The following is a 23357-nucleotide window of genomic DNA, read 5'->3' as shown; positions in this document are numbered from 1 at the left end:
TAGAAAATATACTACTGCTGTACAAGCTGTACTTACAAACCCCTGAATGCCCTTATACCAGCCATTGTAAAGCCTGTTGGTCATCAGAAACTTCTGTATGTAAAATATCCTTCATTTCACATATAAACTGTCAGGACCATTTAAACATACCGTGGCTCTAAAATAATATATTTTTTAAAACCCCAGCAAGTGAACTGTCAGTACTATTGTTTCCCAAATCTTTCATGAATCTTTTATATTCCCTTTTTTGAAGTACATATTTTCTTGATCTGTGCTCTATGAGGTGTGAAGCCATCAGAGGAATACTGTTTCTCCAGGGCAGTGTGTAGCAGAATTACTGCATAGTTTTAAGGACTATCAATCAAAGGGACTTTGTGTTTAGGCCCCAGGTGAGCGTGACCTGGGTACTCCCCTCATTTGCTCCAGTCAAAACAATGTAAGTGGGTTCAAATGTGCGCCGATGAAGTGGAAAAATCTGGAAACCATTCTCCATAGCGTCTCCTGTGTCTGCTGAGCAGACGAATAGCTTACAACAAATGCACTTACTTTTTTGCTTTGCCAAATGATATGCAGGCTTAATTGAATTTCGATTTGGAGCCTGCAGTACGTGTCCATGACAACTGCAGAGTGCAGAATTTGATCAAAGAAATGAAAATGCAGGAATATGATTGGTTGTTTATTTATCCAATGAAACGCGAGGCCATCGTGTGGTACCTCACTTACAGCACATTGTTTATGTGGTGCAAAAAAAGGTGTTTTGAGCATGCTAAAAGGCCCACTACAGGCCATCCCTCTTGTGCCTCATCCATGAGTCAGAAAACAAAATGAATATGAAACTATAAAACAAAAAAATAAAAAAACCTCTAATATTTTGGAAATTTTTGCTTCATGCAAGTGCCAGTAGAAAACAGGTTTATAACATTCTTCCAAACCGTGAATAATTCTTTCTTATTACTGAACACACATTTCCCAAAACTGTAATACTATAACCCAAAACATGTCATTTCAGGCTAACAAATGGTCTGCACAAGGAATACACAATGCTTACATATGTGTCTAATTAGCATTTTTGAAGGCAGAGTACACACTGCTTTGGTGAAGCTTTTGATTACAGTAAAATAAAATATTACATTGCACCTTTCGGAAAACAAAAACACAGTTACACAATATCCTTTGGAAAAAAGAAAACATTATCAAATGTATAAAAGTGAAAAATGTAAATGTACTTTAAAAAAAGTATCATACGATACCAGTCATTCTGGTGACATGTACAGTACCTAGTCCATCATTTTTCATATCATGCACATAGCCTTTAGCCATGTCTCAATAGTTAAGAGAATTTAAGTCTCTTACCAGGTCAAAACTAGAAGACATTCAAGTAGAGGCAGAGGGCATCCTAAAACTTATTCCAAAAATCAGCTCAGAGATCCCACAAGCCTAATTAGACAATCTTGACTTATAAAAACCAGTTCACAAAAAAAGTTCACATCAGGTACTTTCAGTTTTCAGTCTTGTTCTACCTTCAAAAAGTAAATATTCAAGTTACTTTCAGTGTTAGTTTTCTCGATATTCACTCAACTGAAAATATCTTTTCAGACCAAAAAAACCAAACATTTTCTGTATTTTCAGCACAGTTGTCCAACGTACAAGGACATGTAGTAACTAACTCTTTTAAATTATACAATTTTCATTGCGGCTATGTTTTTTTAAAATGCTTTTGGCTACCAGATTTTGATAGAATGCCTCAATGTCTCCAGTTTTGATATCCATAATCTGTCACAATATACTCTGACCATCTGCAATACATTCATTTTCTCTCAAGCCAAAAAAAAACCCTGAACCCCCAACACCCCCAACAAATTTACACGTTTCAGTCCCCCCAACCCATCTCAAGACATCCAGGAATCCATTGCACTATGAACACTATGTACAAGGCAGTGCCTGAGGGCCCATCAGTACTTGAAGAGGTTGATGAAGCCCTGTGGAGACACAGGCATACAGCAGCTCTCTGCGTTGTTGGCTGTGCAGGGATGGTTTGTGTCCTGCAAAAGGAAACGAAACAACAACAACAAAAGATTAGTTTTACATTTATACTGGAGAGGTTGCGTCATTTGAAAAAGTACTTGCACTTAATTGCATGCGTTGAGCTGCAACTTCCCCTCACCGACCATTCAAGTAAACATGATTTACAGGCTCAATGAAAACTTGTAATTGCCTTAGCTTACTACGCTAGCAGTGAAGTTTCCTAAAGAACCCTGGGACGGCTTTATAAAGCAATAAATTAAGTGCGCTGAAGTGAGCTGCCCTGCGTTCCTCTGTCTTTAAGGCTCCTGATCTGTTGATGTCACGATTAGCGAAGCGGAGTTCAGCTCTCTCACTCCAGCAGCCAGAATTACAGAACCGAGCAGAATGTGGGCAGATCTCCGGGGTCAGCTGACAGACTGAGTGGCAGCTCTCACCTTCCAGAAGAGGATGTGGCAGTGTGTGCAGAACTGCAGGGTGTCGCTGTACTGCTCCTTGCGGGGGTAACACCGGCAGAGCTTGAAATACATTCTCTTCCACTCCAGATGGCCCTTGTCTGACAGTATCACGCGCTTCCGGATCTGCAGGTGGGAAATGTGTGCATGAGATCGTATCGCCTTGTCCTTCCTTACCTACAGCTGATTAGCAGTGCCATTGTATATTCAGGTGCTACCTCCTTTAATGTGTAATAGAGACTGCAGAAAAAAGAACAACCCTGGCTAGAGTTGACTACTAATCAAGTGGAGGTGTTGACACCTGCCATTTATGGAATTACAAGCAGTTAATGTATAGCTCTGCATAAAAAAACTTGAACATTTAATTTAATCAGGAATGTGGGGTGTGTGCTGTGAATGTGTGTGATAGTGTTTGTGTGTGTGTGTGTGGTTGTGTGTGGTCGTGCATGTGTGTGTCGTGATTGCATGTGATTGTGTCTGTGTGTATGTGTGTGAGTGCTGTAAATGTGTGTGAGGGTGTATGTGTGTGTGTATGCATGTGTGTGAGAATGTGTATGTGTGTGAGTGTGTGTATGTGTGAGTGTGTGTATGCCTGTGTGTGAGTGTGTGCAAATGTGTATGCATGTGAGGGTGTATGTGTGTGTGCACATGTGTGAGTGTGTGTGTGTGGCAGGACTCTACCTGTCTCTCAGTGAAGTGATACTGGCACAGCCTCTTCCACAGCAGGCGGTCTTCAGTGAGGGCATTGAGGTCGGGAGACACCTGGCCCAGGCTGACCAGGTCCCGCCCGTCCGACAGCCTCTGCATAATGTTCAGCTGCAGGCATGCGGGCAGGTCCGTCAGCGTCATTCCCTTGGTGGTGGGCTGTGGACACAAGCAAACATACCGTCAGTGTCTGCATCACCCATTCAGACCGCATGCTCTACATTGCTAACTACAGTCATTTCCAGCACTGATGGACGGAAGGGACCAGACCTGCTTAAACATGACCTCAGACTCTCGACGTCATCCACCATGACCCTCGCTACAAAAATGTGTACCTCTGTGTCAAATAAACACAGCCCTGTTGCACCTGTTACCCTCTGTGACATCCCACCCATCACTTGGGCCTCTGCCCCACCCCCCCTTAGCTCCCAATGGCTCCCTGGTCTTCCTGTCCACCCCCCCACCCAACTCCTTGCTCCCAGTAGGCCCTCCCTCCCCACACCGTTGCCCCCTATGGTGTTCCTGCTCTGTCACACCCACCCTGTTGATCTGGATGTTGTCCAGCTGCTGCTGCCACTGCAGGATGCTCTCCATGCGGTACACCCAGATGTTGATGTTGCCCACCAGCACGGACTTGCCCATGTCCTGCACCAGGCTGCAGAGGGACACGTACAGCGTCTGCAGGAGCTCCTTAATGGGCCGCACGTTCTGCTGGTTCTCCAGCACTGTGGAAGGAACAGCATGTCAATTAGCACACGCTAAGGGCGGAGCCACATACATCACCAATGAAGTCCTCTTTCCTTACTTTGTAGTCTCTCATTTCCATTCACGTAGAAAAAGTGCACAATTCAAACAAATCAATGAAATAAAAGGAAAAGTAAACCAAAGATATAATTGTCTGAAATACTGAGAATCTTCAGCAAACTCTCTGAATGTTCTAGAAACATTCAGATTTGGCATGAAAGTGCCAAATGTAGATGAAAAATTTTTGTGCTTGTTTAAAGACAAAATTGTACACTCCAGAGATGATCTACAAGTAGGCCTTAAAAAAAACTTTCCCCAAACAACCTGGCTCTTTGTTTATCTGAAAGAACATTTTGTTTACACAATACAAGAGTGCACCGTTTTCTCTGAAATGACATTCCTTCCACTTGGAGCAATTAAGAAATTCCCCTGCCTCTAGAAGTGGCCAGGCACGATTAGGCATTTGCCCGAGTGAACTGTGTCAGCTTAAATTATTTGGCTTTTTTGGAAACATTGTACACAGACAGGAGGTAGCCATGTCTGAGGCTGCACTGGGGGGAACCCTTTGGGTCTGGAGCCCCGAGATGCCACTGATTTCACTAACTGCTCCCCACTCCTCTGACTCACCTTTCTGCACAACTTTTTCCAGAATGTTCATGTAGTTCTTCTGTGCCACTCCACTCAGCGACGGCAGTTGGGATTTGGCTATCAGCTCCAGTAGCTAGAGAAGACATAAATATTGAGCTGTCAGACTTGCAACCCTGCCTCCCCTCAACCATTTCTTATGCCTTGTTATGCTTTAAGCTGGCTTCCAGTCCGGTGTTATGCTGTTATTCTTTCTCGCTCGCTCTCCGGCTGTTTTTGAAAGAGAAGCTGGCAGAAATAAATATCAGTGTCTGGCTTGGTTCAGAATGAGGGATCTCTTTTTCTCTCCAAGCCCGCCCTCCCCCTTCTCAGTAAACAGAGACTTCTGAGGCTCAGCCAAGACAGTGACACACACTGTGTACATTCAGAGCCGTCAGACAACATCCGTGTCAGCATGTAGTCTCCATTTGAACCATGCCGATTTGCAGTTTCACAATTTCTGCATGGCAATCTTACTTAAGCCTGACAGTGCCTGTATATTACATGATTACCTGCACTCATTTGGTCCACCACAAGACAGAACATTATTTACAGAATGTAGTTTACATCTCGTAGGTGGAAACCACATGTAAAACATGTAAAATATGTAAAACATATTACCGGTATGTTTGTAAAACAATATTTCATTATATCATATGGCAAAATTTAATACTGAATATAGTGCGGTTTGTACGGATTAAAGACTGCTGAACCAACTGTTTATTCAGCCATAGCCCTTTCAGGCTACATTAACGTTAAAACACACGCATGATACTGCATGTACACAACTTCAGGGAATAATCCCGCAGTCTCTAGTTTCAATACAGCACCCCCTAATGATGGGTGTCGATTTCTCAGTGCTTACTCATCTGGAGCCAGAGGCAGCGAAGAACAGGCCCTGGAGGTGACTGTGTGTTTTTTGAGACAAGACCAGCATGTCTGGCATGTGACTGCCTGCCAGCCCCCCCCTACCCCCTCCCCCCACCCCCCATCCCACAGCCTGCTGACATCATGGAGAAACACCGCCTGCGCTTCAGACTCCTGTTCAACCCCCCGGCTAGGAGCATGTGACCATTGTCAGCACCCCTGCGTAACAGCCTCTTTAGCCCCACCCCCACCCCCCCAAGCCTAAAGTCAAGTGCTCCTCTCTTTATTTATCTCCGCGTGGAGCTGCCCGGGACAAAGCGTCTCTGCCTTCAGCCTCCACTTAGTGACACAGCTCTCACTTGGCTGCTTCCCCAGTTTTCCACTGTTGCAAACAAAGACTCCTCGTGCCCGGCTCATTATCTTTATTGGGCCTTCGAATGTCAGAGGGAAAACATACTTCGTCTGAACATCCCAACATTTTGATGGGTTGTTTTTGTCCTCGTTAAAATATGATCTGCTTAACCAAGAGCACAAAGGAAAAGCCCTCCAGCGGCATTGGGGCAGGTTCCCATGACAGAGAGAGAGAGAGAGAGAGAGAGAGAGAAAGAGAGAGAGAGAGGGGGGGGGGGCTGTGCTTAATATGTGAATCTCAGGGGGTTTCACAATCGGAACAGAAAGATTGGGCAATGAACCTGTCACTCAGCACAGCTGTCCAGCCCAGAGTGTCAGTTTCACTGGGAAGTGTTGGGTCAAGCTGAGTGTCTCTAAGCAAGGTGAAAGGTCAATACACTCGAATGCAAAAACAATTACCTTGGTGAGCGCATGCGTGTGTGTGTGCATGTGTGTGTTCATTTAAGACAGTGTGGCTGACGCTCTGCCAAGTGTGAAAAACTTTTAACTCCAGCCCACGTCTCCAGAAATAAAGCAATGATGCCGATGATGGTGCCGACGATGATTAGGATCATGTGTTTGGAAAATCCATTCCTCATGAGAGGAGGGAGGAGCTGTGAGTCATGTGACCAAAATCTCACCAGCTATTACTCAGGACACTGCCTGACAACAAACCCCCCCCCCCCCCCAAAACGCAGGCCTCTTGTTTATCTGGCCTCGGCTGCAATTACCTTTCCAAATGCCATATGTGCTTTTACATAAACCCTGCTTACATACAGTATCAGCCTTCATGTGATCAGAGTACAATCTTATATAATCCAGGGTTCTCTACATCCCTGCCAGCATGCTGCTACCTCAACTGCTACCGTCTGGCGGCTAATGTACCGAAGACCGCGTTAGCTTTTTTTTTATTCCGAGTGTGGGTGCAAGCTGATGTTAAAGCGTCAGATGTGCTGTGCCATGTGTGTATCGACAGACGCAGCGGCAGAGCGCCGCTATCTCTGCTCCTGTGGCAGAAGAAACACCTCCTAGAGCGTCTCATGTCTGGAGCGAGGTGATAAGACGCAAGTCAGAAGCCCTCAGTGCGAGCCTGCCAGCTGACGCTTAACTCTTTGCAGCCAGCGCTGCTTTTCCTTTTCAATTATTTGTGAAATGTTACCCACGATGCTGCGGTACGCCGACTCACCCTCACAACGTAATTGAATCTTCTGGTGTCCATGATGGCGCTGGAGAAGTCCAGTCTGTTGAAGGCCTCCCCTAGCGTACAATATCCATGGCGCTGTGTGAAAGAACACAGAGTTAAAGATTGAAACACCTGGATGCAACGTGTAGTTTAATCAATACAACAAACCGGGTGAGTGATGGATTCATTACCTCTTTGGTGCTTGCTTTGTGGACGTATATCCATTTGTCTTTGTGGAAGTCTGCATAGAAAGAGAATTGGAATCTGTTTGAGGAGCTTCCAGCCTATATTCACAACATACTGTTATTTTGACCACTGCAACCCCCACCCCAAGGAGTTAAAACCTACAAGGAATCTTTGTGTTGTTGTTCAGAAGGTCCTTCTTGCGCTTCTTAGCGGCCATGTCATAACCCATGGAAAGCAGCAGATTTTCTTTGTAGAACTCCTCTTCTTTGCAGTAGCTGCACAAAACGATTGCATTGCGTTAGTTTCTTTGTTTGAGTGAGTGAACTGAAGTTTAGTCATGTAACTTAAAAGCAGTAAGCACAAGCTTTATGATTTGAACTTTTTTTCCTTACAATCATAATGACTTAGATAAGAACATTAATTAATGTTGTTATGATCAATTCATTCTTTCCCATCTGTTTCTTTGTCACGCAGGTCAGGAATTGGAAAATGTTCAAATGTTCCCTTAACATGGTCCTTGCATCACGCACTCGCAAAAGGAGTTGTTTTCAAACACATTAGAGTGGCTACAAAGAAACAGTCCCTCGCAAGTTTATTACGCAACAGCCTAAAGTTTGAGGATAGGCAGACCGCCACCCTCTTCGCCCATCCCCCATCCCTCATCCCAAACGCAGCTCTAATCGGTGTAGTAGTCTCTTCTTTAGATACAACTGTTTTGAAAGCTATTTCGTTTCAAACAGATGCTCATTAATCCTATCAGTCTCTCGGTTATTTATAGCAATATGGTTGACAGCAAGACAAACACTCCTTAAGCCACACAATAGCACTGTTATTTACTGCTGTCTTGTAATTTGACACTCGACTGGCACGAAAGCTGGCAGATGTAGTTTTGCTTATTGACCTTGGTTTCATACCACTGGTAGGAAAACTCAAGAATATCTCTCAAATCTAGGGTTGGGGAGATGGATGGAGAGGTTTAAAGATTACATTAGGGGCAATTATATAGACTTATAGAAGTCTATATAAGGCTGTATAAGTATAATATTACATGCAATTTGATTTCGATGCTTCTGTACATCGTGGAAAATATTTCAACAATCCAGCTAGCAAACTACGTAGAACGATTAACAGATGCAGTCAGTTTGATGTTCCTAGTTCGTATAATGATTATATAACGAAGTAACAAAAAGCGGACGCCAAAATGTGTACTAACCTTTTCAATTCAGTGACATTGTTATTCTTGTCGTCTGAAAATTTTTTCCAGCCTTCCTCTGTTTTTACCCAGCTCTGCCCAGGCGATCTCCAGTCTTGTCCAAGAAATGGCATTTTCGAAAATTATCCGGAACAAAACAGCAAAGAAGAATAACAATAGATAGTTTTTAATGTCTGCACTGCGCACTACTTATGAAATATCTTTATTTTGATCTTTTTGCTCTCTTTTCCTGGTGTGCGTTTGATGACTTCTCTAGTGCGCTATGTGCGCATCAGTTCTTATATCCGCGAACGAAGTTTCCGGAAATGTTTACAGACCCGCCCCTTTTGGAAACTCTCCCACAACACGTGGCTTTGTTTATCATCTTGCCCTGTGTTGCAAAACCTAGCAGGTAACGTTATCCGCCTATAGGGTTATGAAAATGGTCACCTGGCCCTCAACATTAACTGAAATCCACGTAATTTTGATATCAGTTCATGTAAAGCTAGCATTTTAAAGCTACGGCCATTAAAAAAAAAAACATGAAATATGGAGAAACTAATCCCTTTTTTTCTAGTTCTCTGTTCTTAAGTTCTCAGAATTCCTCCCCCTCACTCTGTCCAAGTTAAAAATAAAGTCTTGGCTCTTTCGTGGGATTTTGCTTAAGGGGCAAGACAACATTACAATGTTCATCAAATGTTTTGTTGAAACCGTTTTGGTTGTTCCATTGCCCGCACACAGTTTGTGTTAGCTTAGCACCATAAAGTGGAACCAAATAATTGAAAACCCTAAACCAGAACCAATAAGTGTGTATGTGCCGAGCTTCAGATATGTATTATTTGTGTGTTTCCGTGCGGTATTTATACTATTATGTGTTATGCTGACATTTTTGAATTCCTTTTGTTATTAAATGTTAATTAAAAAAAAAAAATTGTAAACAGGATGGCAAAGGGCATTTATTGATAGTGCAACTGGATATGGCTGCTTTGATATTACACAGTTAGATGATCTATTACTCGATTAGCTTCCAATGACGTCTTGCTTCTTCAGTTAAATGAAGGAGGAGTGGCAGACAGGGCAGAGTCCATGCTTATTTATGGATCCTGTATTTCCTCTTTTTTGCAGTTTTCCTTCTCCAGCCTTCACACTTTGGTCAGATTAAAGTGTTAAGATAGTGGATTGCACAATGGGTGAGATCTCCCACTCTCAGATACACCGGATAGGATTGAAACAAAAATGCTGCAAGTGCACCATTTTAGGGGCTGCAGTTTTCAGGAAATGGGCTACTTGTTTGGAACTGAACTACAGGCTACTGAACTGGGGAAGAGATTACAGAACCAAATGAGCTTTATCAAATAAAAACACCCACAGAGATACTTTATGTATTTTGACTGTCTCCACCCATCTTTATCTCCCTTCATAGCTGACAGACATAGACACTTTGAAAGTGTAATTAGGAGAACAGCTGTGGACTGATCACTCTCAACTGTGTTTCCACTAAGATTCTAATGAGTGCGCATGCACTAATGACCGTGTAGAAAAAACACTTCTACTATTTCTGAAAATTTTAATTTCCTCCTATGTTTAGCCTGAATGCCAACGGGACAGATTTTGTTTCACTATAAAAACTATATCTTAAAATGAAGTTTCTAGACTGTTTCCATTTCCCCTGTACTTGGTTGGGTAAGTTTATTTGGAGTGAGTTGGCTGATTTTGAGCACAGGCCTAGCTGGCCAGTCGATACAACATGAGATATGATTAATTTGATTAGCTATAGACCAAGGTTCCCAATGAAAGGGGTCTAAACACATTTTTATTGCTTACCCAGGGGACAAGGGACAAGCATCGGAAATTAGCATATGCTATAGATGCTGTGATACATTGCATTGGATATTGTTTGACAATAATCTATGTTTAAATGTGTCTGTCCCTATCAAATAAACATTAAATAAAAATAAACATCACATTCTGTTGTAGATATTCATGTGCTGCTCCTGCTGCAACCTTAGCTGACTGTTAGGCATCATTCATACTATCCAAGACACTGAACCCTGCTGTGGCGTTTGAACTGTGGCCCTTGCTCTATACAGAAAAATTTACATTTTGCCCACTGATGGCTTACTGTTTCTCCAGGGGTGACATCACACCCTGAAGTGGATATTCATGTAAAGCACATCTCTGAACTCCACTACATACGCAAGCTATTGGCCAGAAATTCTGCTCAGTGTCTGAACACTGACAGCCAAAGCCAAACCAAGTACAGTGTGTTTAGATTCAGTAAGATTAATTCATTGTATTTACATGAGTGCTTTCAGAAAATCATGGGGGCAGAGAGGCTGAGAAAGAGAACTGCGATAGTGGGGCATGGTGTTTACATACATATCAGTAGCTTCTGTGCAGACTGTCCATTCCTCCTTTACAAACCAAGGCCTACTGTAGCTCTGGTAATGCATACACCAATGCTTTAGCTCCAGTGTTAGCGAACTCATGAAAACCATTTGAAGTGATAGAAAATTGAAGGAATAAATTATTTATGTAAATTAATGAATGAAGTGAAATCTATTAGTCTTGGCAGGGCAGGGTGTGGTTAGAGGGTAGCCGTGCAGTTACTCTGTCTTCCTCTTTGTTCCTCCATCGGGCCCCAGAGGACTGAAACGCCTGTGGGATGCCTGGGTGAGCGCGGGCTGGCATGCCGTCCCTTCACCACCATTCCCGCCCCAGATGCAGCGGAGTAACCAGAGCTCTGCAGCAGGTGCCTCGCCCCTGCCGGGATGGCCAATGGACCCCTCTGTGGAAAAAAAGGTCAAAGGTCACGCTCACACTGGGCACGGTTGAGTAAGAAATGAAAAACATGGCAAGATGAAGCCCCAGCACAGGTGGGTGAGGGGAGGCGACAGCATTCTAAGAAAGTGATAGATAAAATAAAGTTGTGTTTATGTCCTTGATGTTCTGCATGTGCCGAACACACAGACAGCGATGTGCTGGAGCGTGGCCACTCGCCGTCTTGGCTCTGGAAGCTTATGATTTGTATCAGGTTGGAATCCAAATTGTTTGCATGAAAGTCATACACTGCAGACATATCTGGACACGTTTCATTTTCTGAGCTATTCTCTCCAATAACTTTCAGTTGAATTAATAAAAATACATTCCAGGGTTGTCTTCTGAAAAATATTTGCCATGATTTTGCCATGATTTTTGTTGACCACCCTTCGGATTTGTGGCTCTCGATGTTTAATTACAAATTCCTATGGCATATTTTAGAGATTCATCTAAATGTCTGATGGAAACGTCTGTTTAGTTGATACTGTAACTTCGGATATGATGTGCTGACCTGTTGAAAACCTTTTGCCATTATTTCTCCTTCCTTTTGCTTGTGTGGAATTCTGACGGGCTCGCAATTCTCAAAATACTCTGTCTGGCTTTAAACAAGCATCTGATTCCCAAAGGCCTTTTTCTTATTTCAAAACGATTTCCCCTCAAGTGGACACTAAAAGTGTCCTAGCAAGCCGTAGGTGGGTGCGTGGGAAATTGAGGAAGTAATGACCTCTGTCTGGGGACCTTTATGAGGAACAGCAAATTCAGGGCTTTGGCACAATTCCAAGGCAAATGATGTCACATATTTGATGTAGCTATATTTAGTCTCAGTAGAATTAGGAATACTGGTAAATAGCCAAAGTGGAGGATAATAGATATTTTTTGTCATTTTGTTCATTACAGTGAATATATTGTGACCGCATCCCAGAAGCAATAACAAGAATTCTTACATTCATTAGAGTAGCATGTGACATTTGTCCAGCTGCTCCCAAAATATCTTTTCCCAAACTATGCTTGGTCTCTGGCACAAGCACAGCACTGAAGCTCTACTATCTGGGGGTTTCCTAGACATGAGCAGAACACAAATCTTACCTAATAGCAAATAAAAGGAAAAGGATGGATGAATTGTGGGAAAGGAGAGATGGCAAAATAAGACAACTTAAAAAAATAATTTGCTTCCTAAAATATCGTTTAAGGTTCTACTAAATTACCCGCGGACATAACTGACAGGTTTCTATTTTGCTGTTTTTGTTGTTTCAATGGTTACAGACAACAGCTGACAAAATACGTCTCTGTCAGGCGCACCTGCTGCTGTATGTCAGTTCAGTTTCATCATCCCCTCCTCCTGCCCCCAGACGGTTCGGCTCGCACCTTCCGCCACCACATCTGTGAGGCCGTGTGGCAGCCCACGAGGACACAGGCACATGATTCCTGCGGTGTAATGTTCCCCCTTGTTTGTTTCCCAAAATAACCCTAGCTCACCTATAGTCTTTCTGACCTCGACACCCTCACCTTCCACAAGCTGCGGAGCGAAGATGAAAACAGCCATTAGCACAGTCTGTTCTGGACTAGAGGCAATCTGGTTAAGGTTAGCCTAGACTTTGACACCTGGTGGTGACATTTTATTCTTCACAAATAAACGTGGGGTAATTGAAACAGTGAACATGGAAAGGGAATGCTTGGACACTCTACCAGAACTTTCCACTGAGAGCCATTTGATATGCAGCTTAAGTTTCCCGATGCATTGAAGAGAATGAAACACCAACTTAAGTCTCCCTTGAAACTTTTTAATGACAAACACCATCTAATTACTTTGTTTCACAATCACAGTTTAAAAACAAAGAATTTAATTCTGTAATTCCCAACTTTATTTCTGGCTTTTCGGAGCTTGAAAATACTTAAAATTCCAAAAGTCTGGTATTTAAATGTGTCAATGCTGTATTTCCACTTCCGGTTCACTTACACACACGCACACACACATCTGGAACAGAACCAATATTCAAAAATGGAGATAAATTTGACCCAAACAATTACCGAGGCATCTGTGTGAAAAGTAATCTGGGGAAGCTTCTTTGTAGTATCATAAATTCTCGACTATTAACTTTCCTTCAAAAATACAAAGTCTTGAGTAAAAGTCTGGATTCTTACCAAATCACAACACAACTGATCATATTTACACCCTACACACCCTAATTGAGAAACATGTAACCCAAAACCAAAAAAGAATATTTGCTTGCTTTGTTGATTTTAGAAAAGCATTTGATTCTATCTGGCATCAAGTATTATTCTACAAAGTCATCGAACGTGGTGTATGGGGTAAAACCTATGATCTCATTAAATCAATGGGAACAAATACAGTGTAAAAAATGGCAAAAAAAAGAGAGAACAAATTTCTTCTCTCAGGAGTGTGGGGTGAGACAGCGCTGTAGCCTAACCCCAACACTATTCAATATCTATATTAATGAATTGGCAAGCATATTAGAAAAATCTGCAGTGCCTGGTCTCACTCTACCCGACTCAGAGATTAAGTGTCTGTTCTATGCAGATGGCCTGGTTCAGAATAAATCAAATTGCAACAAAATAATTTTACTTCTTGGGAATCACAAACAAAATCACAAAGTAAAAAGAAATGTCATCTGGCCCCAAAAATAATACACTGTAGCAAACTACCTGACCACAGTTACTGACAAAAAAATCCAAAAAAACTGAGAACCACCTTAACGAGGTACAGACACAGCAAGCACCACCTAGCCACAGAGACCGGCAGACACAAGAAATCATGGCTGCCAGAAGAAAGAAGATTGTGCCAACAATGTAAAGACAATAAAATTAAAACAGAGAAACACTTCCTGATTGAATGTGCCAAATTCACCCAAATTCGCCAAAAAATTCTACCCCCAAATTAGCCAAAAAATATCCCCGATTCAACAATACACCTGGCGCAGAAAAGCTAGGGGAAACAAAGACTGCTGCATACTAGCAGCACTATTTTTGTTCTCTTGTCACACTCTGTGAGTGACCCTGTTATGCACACATACACTGTTCTCTGAAACATGTATTGCCAGCCATCCCTTCTTCTCATTCTGCTGTCCACCAGGTGAGCTGTGCAGCCACTTCCGTGGGCGGAGTCTGTACACTTCAGGTGCGGGTGACCAATGCAGGCGGACCAATGGAGAACTGTAATGTTGAGCAGGGAGGTGGGGGCAGCGCTGCTGCAGACTGAAACCACCCCTCCCTGGGTGATGCTATTGGGAATTGCGTGTTGCCCTGCAGTTCATCCATCCACATTCAGTGGCAGCTGGCAGCTGGCATGGCCAGGATTAGATCCATGATGTGGGACACAATGCTGCACCAGGATTTACTGCTGCAATATTTCTGCAGTAATATTTTTCTAATAATATAATGACTGATTTCCATACCGCACAGGATGAAACCGCTGTCTTTAAATGGGTTTATTTCTCTAGTATCTGATCTTATCATTTGGAGACATAATTAAATGCATGGCACTCCATGAAGGTTGTGGGGGTGATATGGAATTTCCTCTTGGTTGTTTAATTTGTCTGCACCTGATATGTCCTCTCTCACAGTTCCTACTGGCATGTCTGGGCATGTTGTTTGCACTCCTCCCTAGAATATCTAAGTGCTCTGTCATAAAAAACACATGACTGAGGCTGATGAACTTGACCCCAGAGAATCGGTTAGCCATAGCTGAGCTGCAGCAGATGTCACTTAATTACTACAACATACAGAACGAATAAGCCCATAACATCTCTAGAAAAAAAACGGTTGTTTGTAATGAACACAGAAAATTACACTTTCTGTGTTGTGTTTTATTATACTGTGCAGCCATTAAAGTCTTTAAGGAGCTATTGTGCTGCTATTTCCTTGATGAAGTCTGTTATTTGCTTAAAAAAATTAAAACAATAATATGAGAAGGGACACAAAAATGTTTTTGTATTTATGTATTTTTGTAGAAATCATTTTTATCAAATAATTATAAAACAAAGTAACACAACAAATATACAAAGGTAAGTAAGTACCATCAGCATGCCGACACAGTGAAAAATGAGAAGGTTCAATCTGTAACAGGAAAGTCATTGGGTCAGTTGGGGTTCTGAAGAGGATTTGTGAGGAGAGCAACAACAGACAAGCAGAAACAGGCAGCAACCATGGTGACCCATAGTTCCCATGGTGATAGTGGTTGTCATGGACTAGTTGAGCAGCAGCCTCACTTTGATTCAATGTCACAGTGATCCTGTGTTTCCAGCTGTGAGTTTATCTTCAGCTGTCGAAACTTGCACTTTGTTCTACATTCAAAATGTCTATAAATACACTGGGAGCAGTAACTATATTCAGCATATCCTATATATATTTATGTAACAGACTATGTTTTGCTTAAATTGTTTGTTGGAAACCTGCTGCTAAGATACTATGGGAAACCTGAAGGCTGCTTAGTGACTATATTCTATTAAAATAAATTAAATTACACAGGTTTTCACAGTTTTCATACCACCCTGACAAACCACAAAATGCAATCTTGTACTGTGCAGAATCAACACTTGTTTCATGATTTCATGGGCTTCTACTCCTAATTAAATGATAGAAGTGTGTTAGTCGGATAAGCAAAATATCTAGCCGAGAATGGACATTTCCCATTTCATTGTGGTTTAATGTCTATATTATACAGCTTACTGAATATGAAAATTCATTATTAACACATGTACTATTAAGAATCAAATTCACAGGAATGTATTCAATATTGAGGCTTGCTCAGTGCACAGATATTACATCTTTTAAATGTTTTTCTATCTGTAGTTTGTTTTTTTGTATTACAAATGATATGGCTTAAATTGTTTTGAAGTACAATGTTTTAAAAAAACTCTTCTTATGAAGAAATGTGTGGTCTTTCCTGTACTATGACACTAATGCAGAACAAGTGTGCTAGACCATCATTTATGAACAAAGATTCCTTTCCAAGGAGAGCTAGACAGTTAACCAGTTGTTACAAGGGTTAGTGTCAAGACTTACTGCTGAGCAGTTGTTTATGTAAAGTGTATCTAAGAGACTTCTGCACACTCTTGAGGCCAATGTGCTGCCTTGACTCTTGAAGTAAAACATCTTCCGATTTAAGACATACCACAGGGCCTTCCATGCCAACCATTTTGTAACACGTTTTGAAATGGGCCTGTAGTATGAGGAAAAACCCATCACAATTGTAATTCTCTCTAATTATGAAAAATGTTCCATGTAGTTCAGGGCGGGTGAGGTTTGTTGGAGACGCAGAAGAGGGGAAGAGAGCCATGATCGAAGAGCTTGTATGGCAGCGTTCCTTTGCAGGTCCACGCATCTGTGTTGGGGTCATAGCACTCGAAGGCGTCCGAGTCCTCGATGACGTCGTTGCTGGTGATGTAACGGCCGCCCGTCACGTACAGCTTGTTGTCGATCACGGTGGCAGCGTGATGCATCCTCCTCTCCTTCATGTTCTTGCACTTCACGAACTTGTTGGCTTTGGTGTCATAAGCAATAACTCTCCTTGTGTAGCCTTTAAAAAAGGTCAAGCAGGGCAATTAAAGCCTGGACAAAATTGCTGCTGGTATATAGTGATACATAACTCTCCGTTCCCTGAGAACTGCCGCCATGTTATTGACTAAAATGCACAAGCATAAGACAGAAGATCTTTGTTCAGATTATTAGTGAAAATATGTTTGTTTTAAAATAATAATTTAGCAATTTTTCAGTTTCACTTTTGCCTGAAGGGTTAAAGTATTTCAGATAATTACTTAACCCTGATCTTGTTTCAGTACAGAGGAAATTAATACCTAAACAGAAACAAGACGTACTCATGGTTTATTTTTAGCACGAGGTGTTTGAATCTTGTGTTTTATGTTACACAATTTCCAGTGCGATTTGTTTACGGACGTGTTGTGCGTACCTCCTATGATGTAGATTTTGCCCTCCATGGTGACAGCGGGGGCGCACACATTTTTCACGGTCCTGGTCTCCAGCCTGGACCACAGGTTCCGAGTGATGTGGTACACCTGGGGAGAAACCAAAGAGGCGCCTTATCCATCGGCGGTCCTCGAAAACAAACGAGCGAGGACACTACGCTCCACGAGACGCTCTCTGACCTGTATCATCCTGACGGGGTTCTGCATGGCGTCCTCCCCACCGAAGACGTAGATCCTTTGGTCGACGGCGGCCACGGCCGGGTGGAGGACAGGCGTGGGCATGGGGGCCATGGGCTCCCACAGGTCGAACATGCTGTTGTACCTCTCCACGGCCCCGGAGATGCGCTTCTCGGGCCCGATCCCTCCCAGGACGAAGATGAAGTGCATGTAGGAGATGCTCTGGTGGGCATAGCGGGGCCTTCGCATGGGCTCGGCCACCCTCCACTGGTTGGTCTTCAGCGACAGCGTGTAGACGTCGGCGCTGACTGTGCCCCCCCCGATGCCCATGGTGAGCCCGCCCAGCACGTACAGGATGCTGTGGATGCAGACGTAGGCGGCCCGGTACAGCCGCACGGGCAGCTTGGCCAGCCGCTGCCAGCGCTGGGTCCGCTCGTCGTAGAGCAGCGCCTCGCGCGACGTCTGCTCGCCGTTCTTGCGCCCGCCCACCACCACCAGCGTCTCGCGGCAGGTGTAGCGCCGCGGCGCCACCCACGGCGGGCCCAGGTCGCCGGGCCACTGGGCGCTGACGGAGAGCATCAGCCTCCGCACCGACTCGATGATCTCCGTGCACAGGGTGGAGGACTGGATGAGCGGGTCATTGGCGATGAACTGGAAGAGGTAGGTGGGGTGGATGTAGCGCAGGCGGACCTTCTTGAAGAGGTCATGGATGGCGCCGCGGCGGTAGAAGGGGTCGTGGTGGATCCAGGCCAGGAGCGTCTCGAAGACCTGCTCCTCCTCGGCACACAGGCGGTCGTCCTCCAGGTAGCACATGAGCTCGGGCAGCGGGAGCTCGCGGAAGTCCTCAGAGGCGGCCACGTCCGAGAAGCTCTGCACGGCCATCTCCCGGGCCTTCTCCCGGAGGCTGGCACAGTGGAGGATCTCCGACAGCCGGACCATGCTCAGGCAGTTGTCCGGGCTCAGCTGCCCCTGCAGGAAGGCCGAGCACGCCTCGAAGAGCCGGGGGTACTGCAGCATGGAGGCGGCCTGCATCAGGGGCAGGACCATCTCCATGGTGATGGTGACGGAACCGGTGTACACGTAGTCCACGATGTCGCCGAGGATGCTGGCCGAGATGCCCTTCAGGTCGACCCGGGTCTGCTGGCGCTCCCTGAAGTTGCTGCAGAACATGGCCCGGAAGTAGGGGCTGCTGGACACCAGGACGGTCCTGTGGCAAGGGATCTCCTCGCTGTCCGAGCAGAGGAGGACGTCTGTGAAGATCCTCTCCTGCCTCAGGCCATTCAGCTGGGAGAGAAGGTGTGAGGAAAGCTCACTGTCCTTGTACTGGTAGAACTCGAGCATTGGCCTGTCCATTCTGTGAGACAGGAGAGAGGAGAGAGGGAACCATCTGCTTTATATGTTCATGGGCACAAGATACATACATTTCTATTTACATTTTTGAATCTATTCTGGGAAAGTTCAGGAAAATCTTGCATGAGTGTACCACCCACACCAGTGGAAGGATTACTGAAGCTAAAGCATAGTATGCATTGCTCTATGAGCCAGACTGTGCCACTCATACCAACCATTCATCGGAAGAGAGAATTACTTCTCAGTGTGGTAGCCTGGTGTATTGTTGGGAGGATGTTGCGGTTGCAGTGGTAATCCAAAGAACCCTGGCCAATTTAAACCCACTCTGGCAGGAAAAGGCCAATTGTGTCCCACACACTAAAATGCTCATGGCATTGGCTCACAGTACAGGCTCAAACCTATACTTATAGGCCCCAGCCTGCACACATGATGTGCACCTTTACTAAGAGAATCAAAATGTTGGCCATTTATTTTATCCTACGCATTCAATAGTACACACTGCAGGCTCCAATCCCCATTTTTGTTCTTGCTTACATTTATAGTTTGAATGGGACCTCCTAGCTTTATTCCAAAGGCTTACATTTAATGTAAAATTGTTATGACTATTCTCCCCACTTCATGGACAATGACTCATTCACCCAGAATACATTTTGCTCATTTATCTTCCCAGTGTATCATTGTTTCTTAAGACAGACCTTGATGCAACGTAGTGTCACTGACACATACGCTCATTTATATTTTCTCTTTCCTGAATCACTTTGATATATATGTCCACTGGACATCAAATGCTACTTTAAAAAAGTGGCTATATCATAGCCCAACTGTCACTTTAGACCCCAACAATTTGTCCCCTGGTTTTTGCATTGTCTAATCTCCCCAGAGACAGCTACTGGACTAATTTAGGTTAAATTATGTTCCATTTTGCATTATAATTGCTATTAAGTATTATTACTTTGCAGCCAAATAAAAGCCATTTAATGGCACCCAAGCACTTTTGGAAAGAGACTGATCATTTGACATGCAGTTTTTTGTGTAACAACTCACTGATAAAGAGTACCTTTCTATAAATTTAAATTTGAACATTTTGTCTGTAGAAAAAAATTCAGATGTAAACAGATCACTAATTAATTTTTAAAACTGCTCCAAATACTAAATAAAAGACCAGAAAGATAATTAAGATTATGCATATCAATTACACAGAAAAATCAACATATGGAGGAACACGACATTTAAGTATCAGGTGGCGTGCAGACTGAGAGGATATAAATGGCACCATGACATTTGCAATATGGACATGATGTAATAAAGGGAAAAATATACACAAAAAAATGTTTATGGCAGATATTTTCTAGAAACCCTTCTTTAAGCAGCAGACACGTGTTTACATCCACATATTAAGGATCAAAACATTCTAATCTCATATGAAGTAGACAATTAAAATTTACTTGGACAGATTTTAAAATAATTTGTGTAAGCCTCTGCGTGATCTTTTAAAGCATCAACAAAAAAAAATCAAGAAAATATATCTGAGAAAAAATGTCATATCCTGCACAGCTCCCATAATTCCTGGCTGATAAAAGACACATGCCAGTCCTTTGCCACCCCCGTCCATATGGATCAATGGAAACTGTTATGCTGTGTTACGCCAATGCCACCTGCCACCATGGCCGAAGCTATTAAACACAAAGAACAGACATTCATTGTATTTATTTATGCATCTCTACCTACTCAGACTCTAGCCCTGTCACACACAGCTCAGCACTTCCTGTTTGGCAGTGACTTCTTACCTGTACTCCTTGTCTGTGTCATTTAGGCTCAATTTGTTTCTTGAATCTGGGGTACCTTCATCCCAAAACGCAAAGCGTGGCATTTTCGTACGCTTCCCTTCCCCCTTTCTTGCTCACCTCTTTCCGTACTTCACCGAAAGTTTCAGGAGGTGGTGTTTAGGGAGGAAGGTGCCGTGACGTTTGTTGTTATGGTCTCGGAGCTAGCCGTGAGGCCACGGGTTGCGCATTCCAGCCCTAAAAAAAGCCTGAGCCAAGCGAGTATCTAACGGCTGCACACGTGACCCTTCCCTTGTTTTGTTTCTTTCCTCAGCGACATGAGAGCGTCTCTGGCTTTGCACAGCGTGTTCAAGTTGACCCATGTCCCCGTGTGTTTACTGAGGCATCGACAGGCCAGTGCTGCTAAACCCTGTGGTTATTTGAGGAGCTGGCCCACCGCTTGGAAACAGCGCAGGCACACTACCCAGGCTTGTGTTACCCTGGATGCCAGTAAATATAGTTTACGATGAAGGTTGAACTGAATAAGTGGAACAGCTGAACTGAAAGGCTTAGCTGTCTACACTGAACACCTCTGCTGAAGAGGTAAGTGGAGAGGTGCATTGTGGGCCATCAGTAGCAGGTATGTGAGACACATCCTGCTATTGCTGAGATCTGGATTAGGGGACATGGACTACAGCTGTTCAAAGACATAGTATAGTTTCTTCTGGTGTTTCTACTTCAGCTAGTGACAAATAGTGAGTTTATGTGGTGCAAGTGACCACAGTTCTGATCCCAAATTTTGACCCCAGCCGTGACCTCTATGTCTACAGTCTTATCAGTGTTATGTTCATTAGGTCACTACTTGTTATCACAATTTTCCTATTAGAGCCCAATAAGTAACTAACTATTGGTTTATTAGCACAGCACATACCCAGAAGATTGGCAGACAGAAGATTTTCAGACTTATCACATATTTAAAAGTTAGACGACTGATAAGTGAGGCTGAATTGGCTCTAGACCTACTGGCTCACCATGAAAAGTTAGCTACTTCCTAATCTAAAGGAAAAGACAAACCTTCATCGTGAATGTTTCAGAACAAATATTGCAACGCATTTTTAACACGAGTGACTGGGAAATACATGCACTTCCAGATATTACAGCCAAATATTTAGGAGCCATACACTTACTAAGGTTGTTTGCTTTTTAAATATATGTATTAAGCATAAAAGGTTTATGCTTTCTAATTTATGCAAGCTTTTAAAAAATACCTTATTTGTTTCATCCAGGGAAAAAAGATTCTATTCTAGAAAAAAATCTAAATTGAAGGTCTTTCTCTGTTTATATGTTTTGGTCCAACCCTCACCTAACTGCACCGCCTCTCGTTGAGAGACCTGTGTTACTTTCCAGTTCAAAAACATCTGCTTTGTAAGTTATACTTTGATGATAGACATTTAAATTACTTTGACTATAATATCAGACTTTATAATATTCTTAAAATAATTTGGAGCAATGGATGTTACAGTAAAACCACTGAACTTAGTGGTAGCCATTTCCTCCCCATGTGACTATGGACAGCAATATAGATAGTTAAACACCGCCATCTAGTGTTACTTTTTTATGCACAATGTTGCAAAGTGCTTCAGCTGAGTAATAAACTGTTCACTGGAAAAAGACACAGATTTATGGTAGGCCACAGTAGAAATGACAAACAGCTATAATTAATTTCTGTCTTCTAAGAAAATAACACACTCTTACTTCACAAATATTTGTGCATTGTCTTCAAAATACTGTGAATATCTTGACTGATAAAACAATAGGATGATCAAGAGGCAGAAGACAAGTATCTTGTGTTGTCTAGCACAGTGTTTCTCAACCTTTTCCTTTCGCGGCACACACAAATTTACAGAATATCATGGCACACCGCTCTCAAAAGCATAAAAAATAAACACCCTGCAGCCCCCCTCCACACACACACCAACGTAGGCCTAAATGTTCTTTTGGGGTTTTAATTAAGCTATATGCATTTTAATGACATTTATTTTGACTTTTGTGAATAGGATTTGTTCATTTAAGTTTTTTAAATTCATTTGAACATTAAAAATTTTTTTAAAGGATTTTTCACACAGCACACCTGACCTCGCCTGACGGCACACCAGATTGCCCCAGCACACTGGTTGGGAAACGCTGGTCTAGCAAGCGAAACCATCATAAAACTGCACCACAACTACAGGAAGAACTCAGTGCAACTAGAAAAAAAACAGTTCCCCTGACAACAGTGAAAGCGCAACTATGATCTGCTGGTCTAAAAGGATGTGTATCTAGCAAAAATCCCTTGCCATGTACTGTTAACAAGAAGACTCTAGTGGGCCACGCACCATCAGCACTGGACGAAAAAGATCAGGTAAAGGCAGATGTACATTGTTTTAGACCAGCTGACCACAGTTGCCATTTCACTGTAGTCAAGGTTCAGTACCAAAAGATATTTGTAATTAACATTACTGCCCATCAGCTGGACAGTTCTGAGTGTGTACTGAACACTGCACCTGGAAATTTTAAGTTTCTTTACAATTCATCACAGGGAATAATCTCATCACAATATGTTTTCTTGTTTAATAATTTGTTTAATTTTAATTAAAGCCAAAGGAGGCTATTTTGAGGAAAGTTGTCTAAGATTATTTTTAAGTCAAATTAATCTTTTTGTGTTGTTGTAGGTAAAATTTTTAAAAGTTTATACCTTGGTTTGTCATTCAGTATATGTGCATATATGAACAGAATTCTTCTCTACCTAAGGTTAAAAATAAAAAATAAATAAAAACAGGTGGCCTAAATATTTTGGCCTGTACAGTAGGTTGTATTATTATTTAATGTATATTCTTTAGCAGATATTCCGCTGTTTTGTTTGAAGAAAGGTTTTGTGGAATGAGGAAAATAACTGAA

General features: G+C 42.8%; 2 protein-coding genes and 1 long non-coding RNA gene across 6 annotated transcripts; 1 reads left to right on the top strand and 2 right to left on the bottom strand.

Annotated features, from left to right (window-relative positions):
* Positions 1-663: 663 nt before the first annotated feature.
* Positions 664-8651, bottom strand: fbxo32 (F-box protein 32). Its single transcript, XM_035428802.1, has 9 exons — positions 8390-8651; positions 7339-7451; positions 7182-7231; positions 6994-7086; positions 4554-4647; positions 3723-3907; positions 3159-3341; positions 2460-2603; positions 664-2042 (listed from the first exon to the last, which is right to left on the bottom strand). Exons 1-9 carry the CDS (start codon positions 8500-8502, stop codon positions 1953-1955), a joined length of 1065 nt encoding a protein of 354 aa, XP_035284693.1. The 5' UTR covers positions 8503-8651; the 3' UTR covers positions 664-1952.
* On the top strand, positions 6655-15062 carry LOC118233283. Of its 4 annotated transcripts, XR_004766508.1 has the most exons (4): positions 8692-8780; positions 9494-9558; positions 11014-11244; positions 12452-15062. It is a non-coding gene; the product is annotated as an uncharacterized LOC118233283 (long non-coding RNA). The 4 variants fall into 4 exon arrangements; XR_004766509.1 differs by lacking the exons at positions 8692-8780; positions 9494-9558 and adding an exon at positions 6655-7161; XR_004766510.1 differs by lacking the exon at positions 9494-9558 and having other exon boundaries at positions 8699-8780.
* Positions 15063-15240: 178 nt separating this feature from the next.
* On the bottom strand, positions 15241-20933 carry LOC118233273 (kelch-like protein 38). Its single transcript, XM_035428790.1, has 4 exons — positions 20445-20933; positions 17311-18661; positions 17115-17220; positions 15241-16724 (listed from the first exon to the last, which is right to left on the bottom strand). Exons 1-4 carry the CDS (start codon positions 20525-20527, stop codon positions 16435-16437), a joined length of 1830 nt encoding a protein of 609 aa, XP_035284681.1. The 5' UTR covers positions 20528-20933; the 3' UTR covers positions 15241-16434.
* Positions 20934-23357: the final 2424 nt, after the last annotated feature.

The sequence above is a fragment of the Anguilla anguilla genome, chromosome 1, assembly GCF_013347855.1.
Source record: "Anguilla anguilla isolate fAngAng1 chromosome 1, fAngAng1.pri, whole genome shotgun sequence".
Lineage (NCBI taxonomy): Eukaryota > Metazoa > Chordata > Actinopteri > Anguilliformes > Anguillidae > Anguilla > Anguilla anguilla.
The sequence above is the reverse complement of the archived record's forward strand: the minus strand, read 5'-3'. Positions and strand labels throughout refer to the sequence as shown.

Excerpts from the sequence above, each read along its gene's own strand:
- fbxo32 (XM_035428802.1), bottom strand. The coding sequence starts at position 8,502 with ATGCCATTTCTTGGACAAGACTGGAGATCGCCTGGGCAGAGCTGGGTA. Across the intron at positions 3,908-4,553 it reads GGAAAAAGTTGTGCAGAAAG|TGCTGGAGAACCAGCAGAAC; the intron begins GTGAGTCAGAGG and ends TTCCTTCCACAG. Across the intron at positions 2,604-3,158 it reads ATCACTTCACTGAGAGACAG|ATCCGGAAGCGCGTGATACT; the intron begins GTAGAGTCCTGC and ends TCCCACCTGCAG.
- LOC118233273 (XM_035428790.1), bottom strand. The coding sequence starts at position 20,527 with ATGCCACGCTTTGCGTTTTGGGATGAAGGTACCCCAGATTCAAGAAAC. Across the intron at positions 18,662-20,444 it reads GACACAGACAAGGAGTACAG|AATGGACAGGCCAATGCTCG; the intron begins GTAAGAAGTCAC and ends CCTGTCTCACAG. Across the intron at positions 17,221-17,310 it reads ACCCCGTCAGGATGATACAG|GTGTACCACATCACTCGGAA; the intron begins GTCAGAGAGCGT and ends GTTTCTCCCCAG.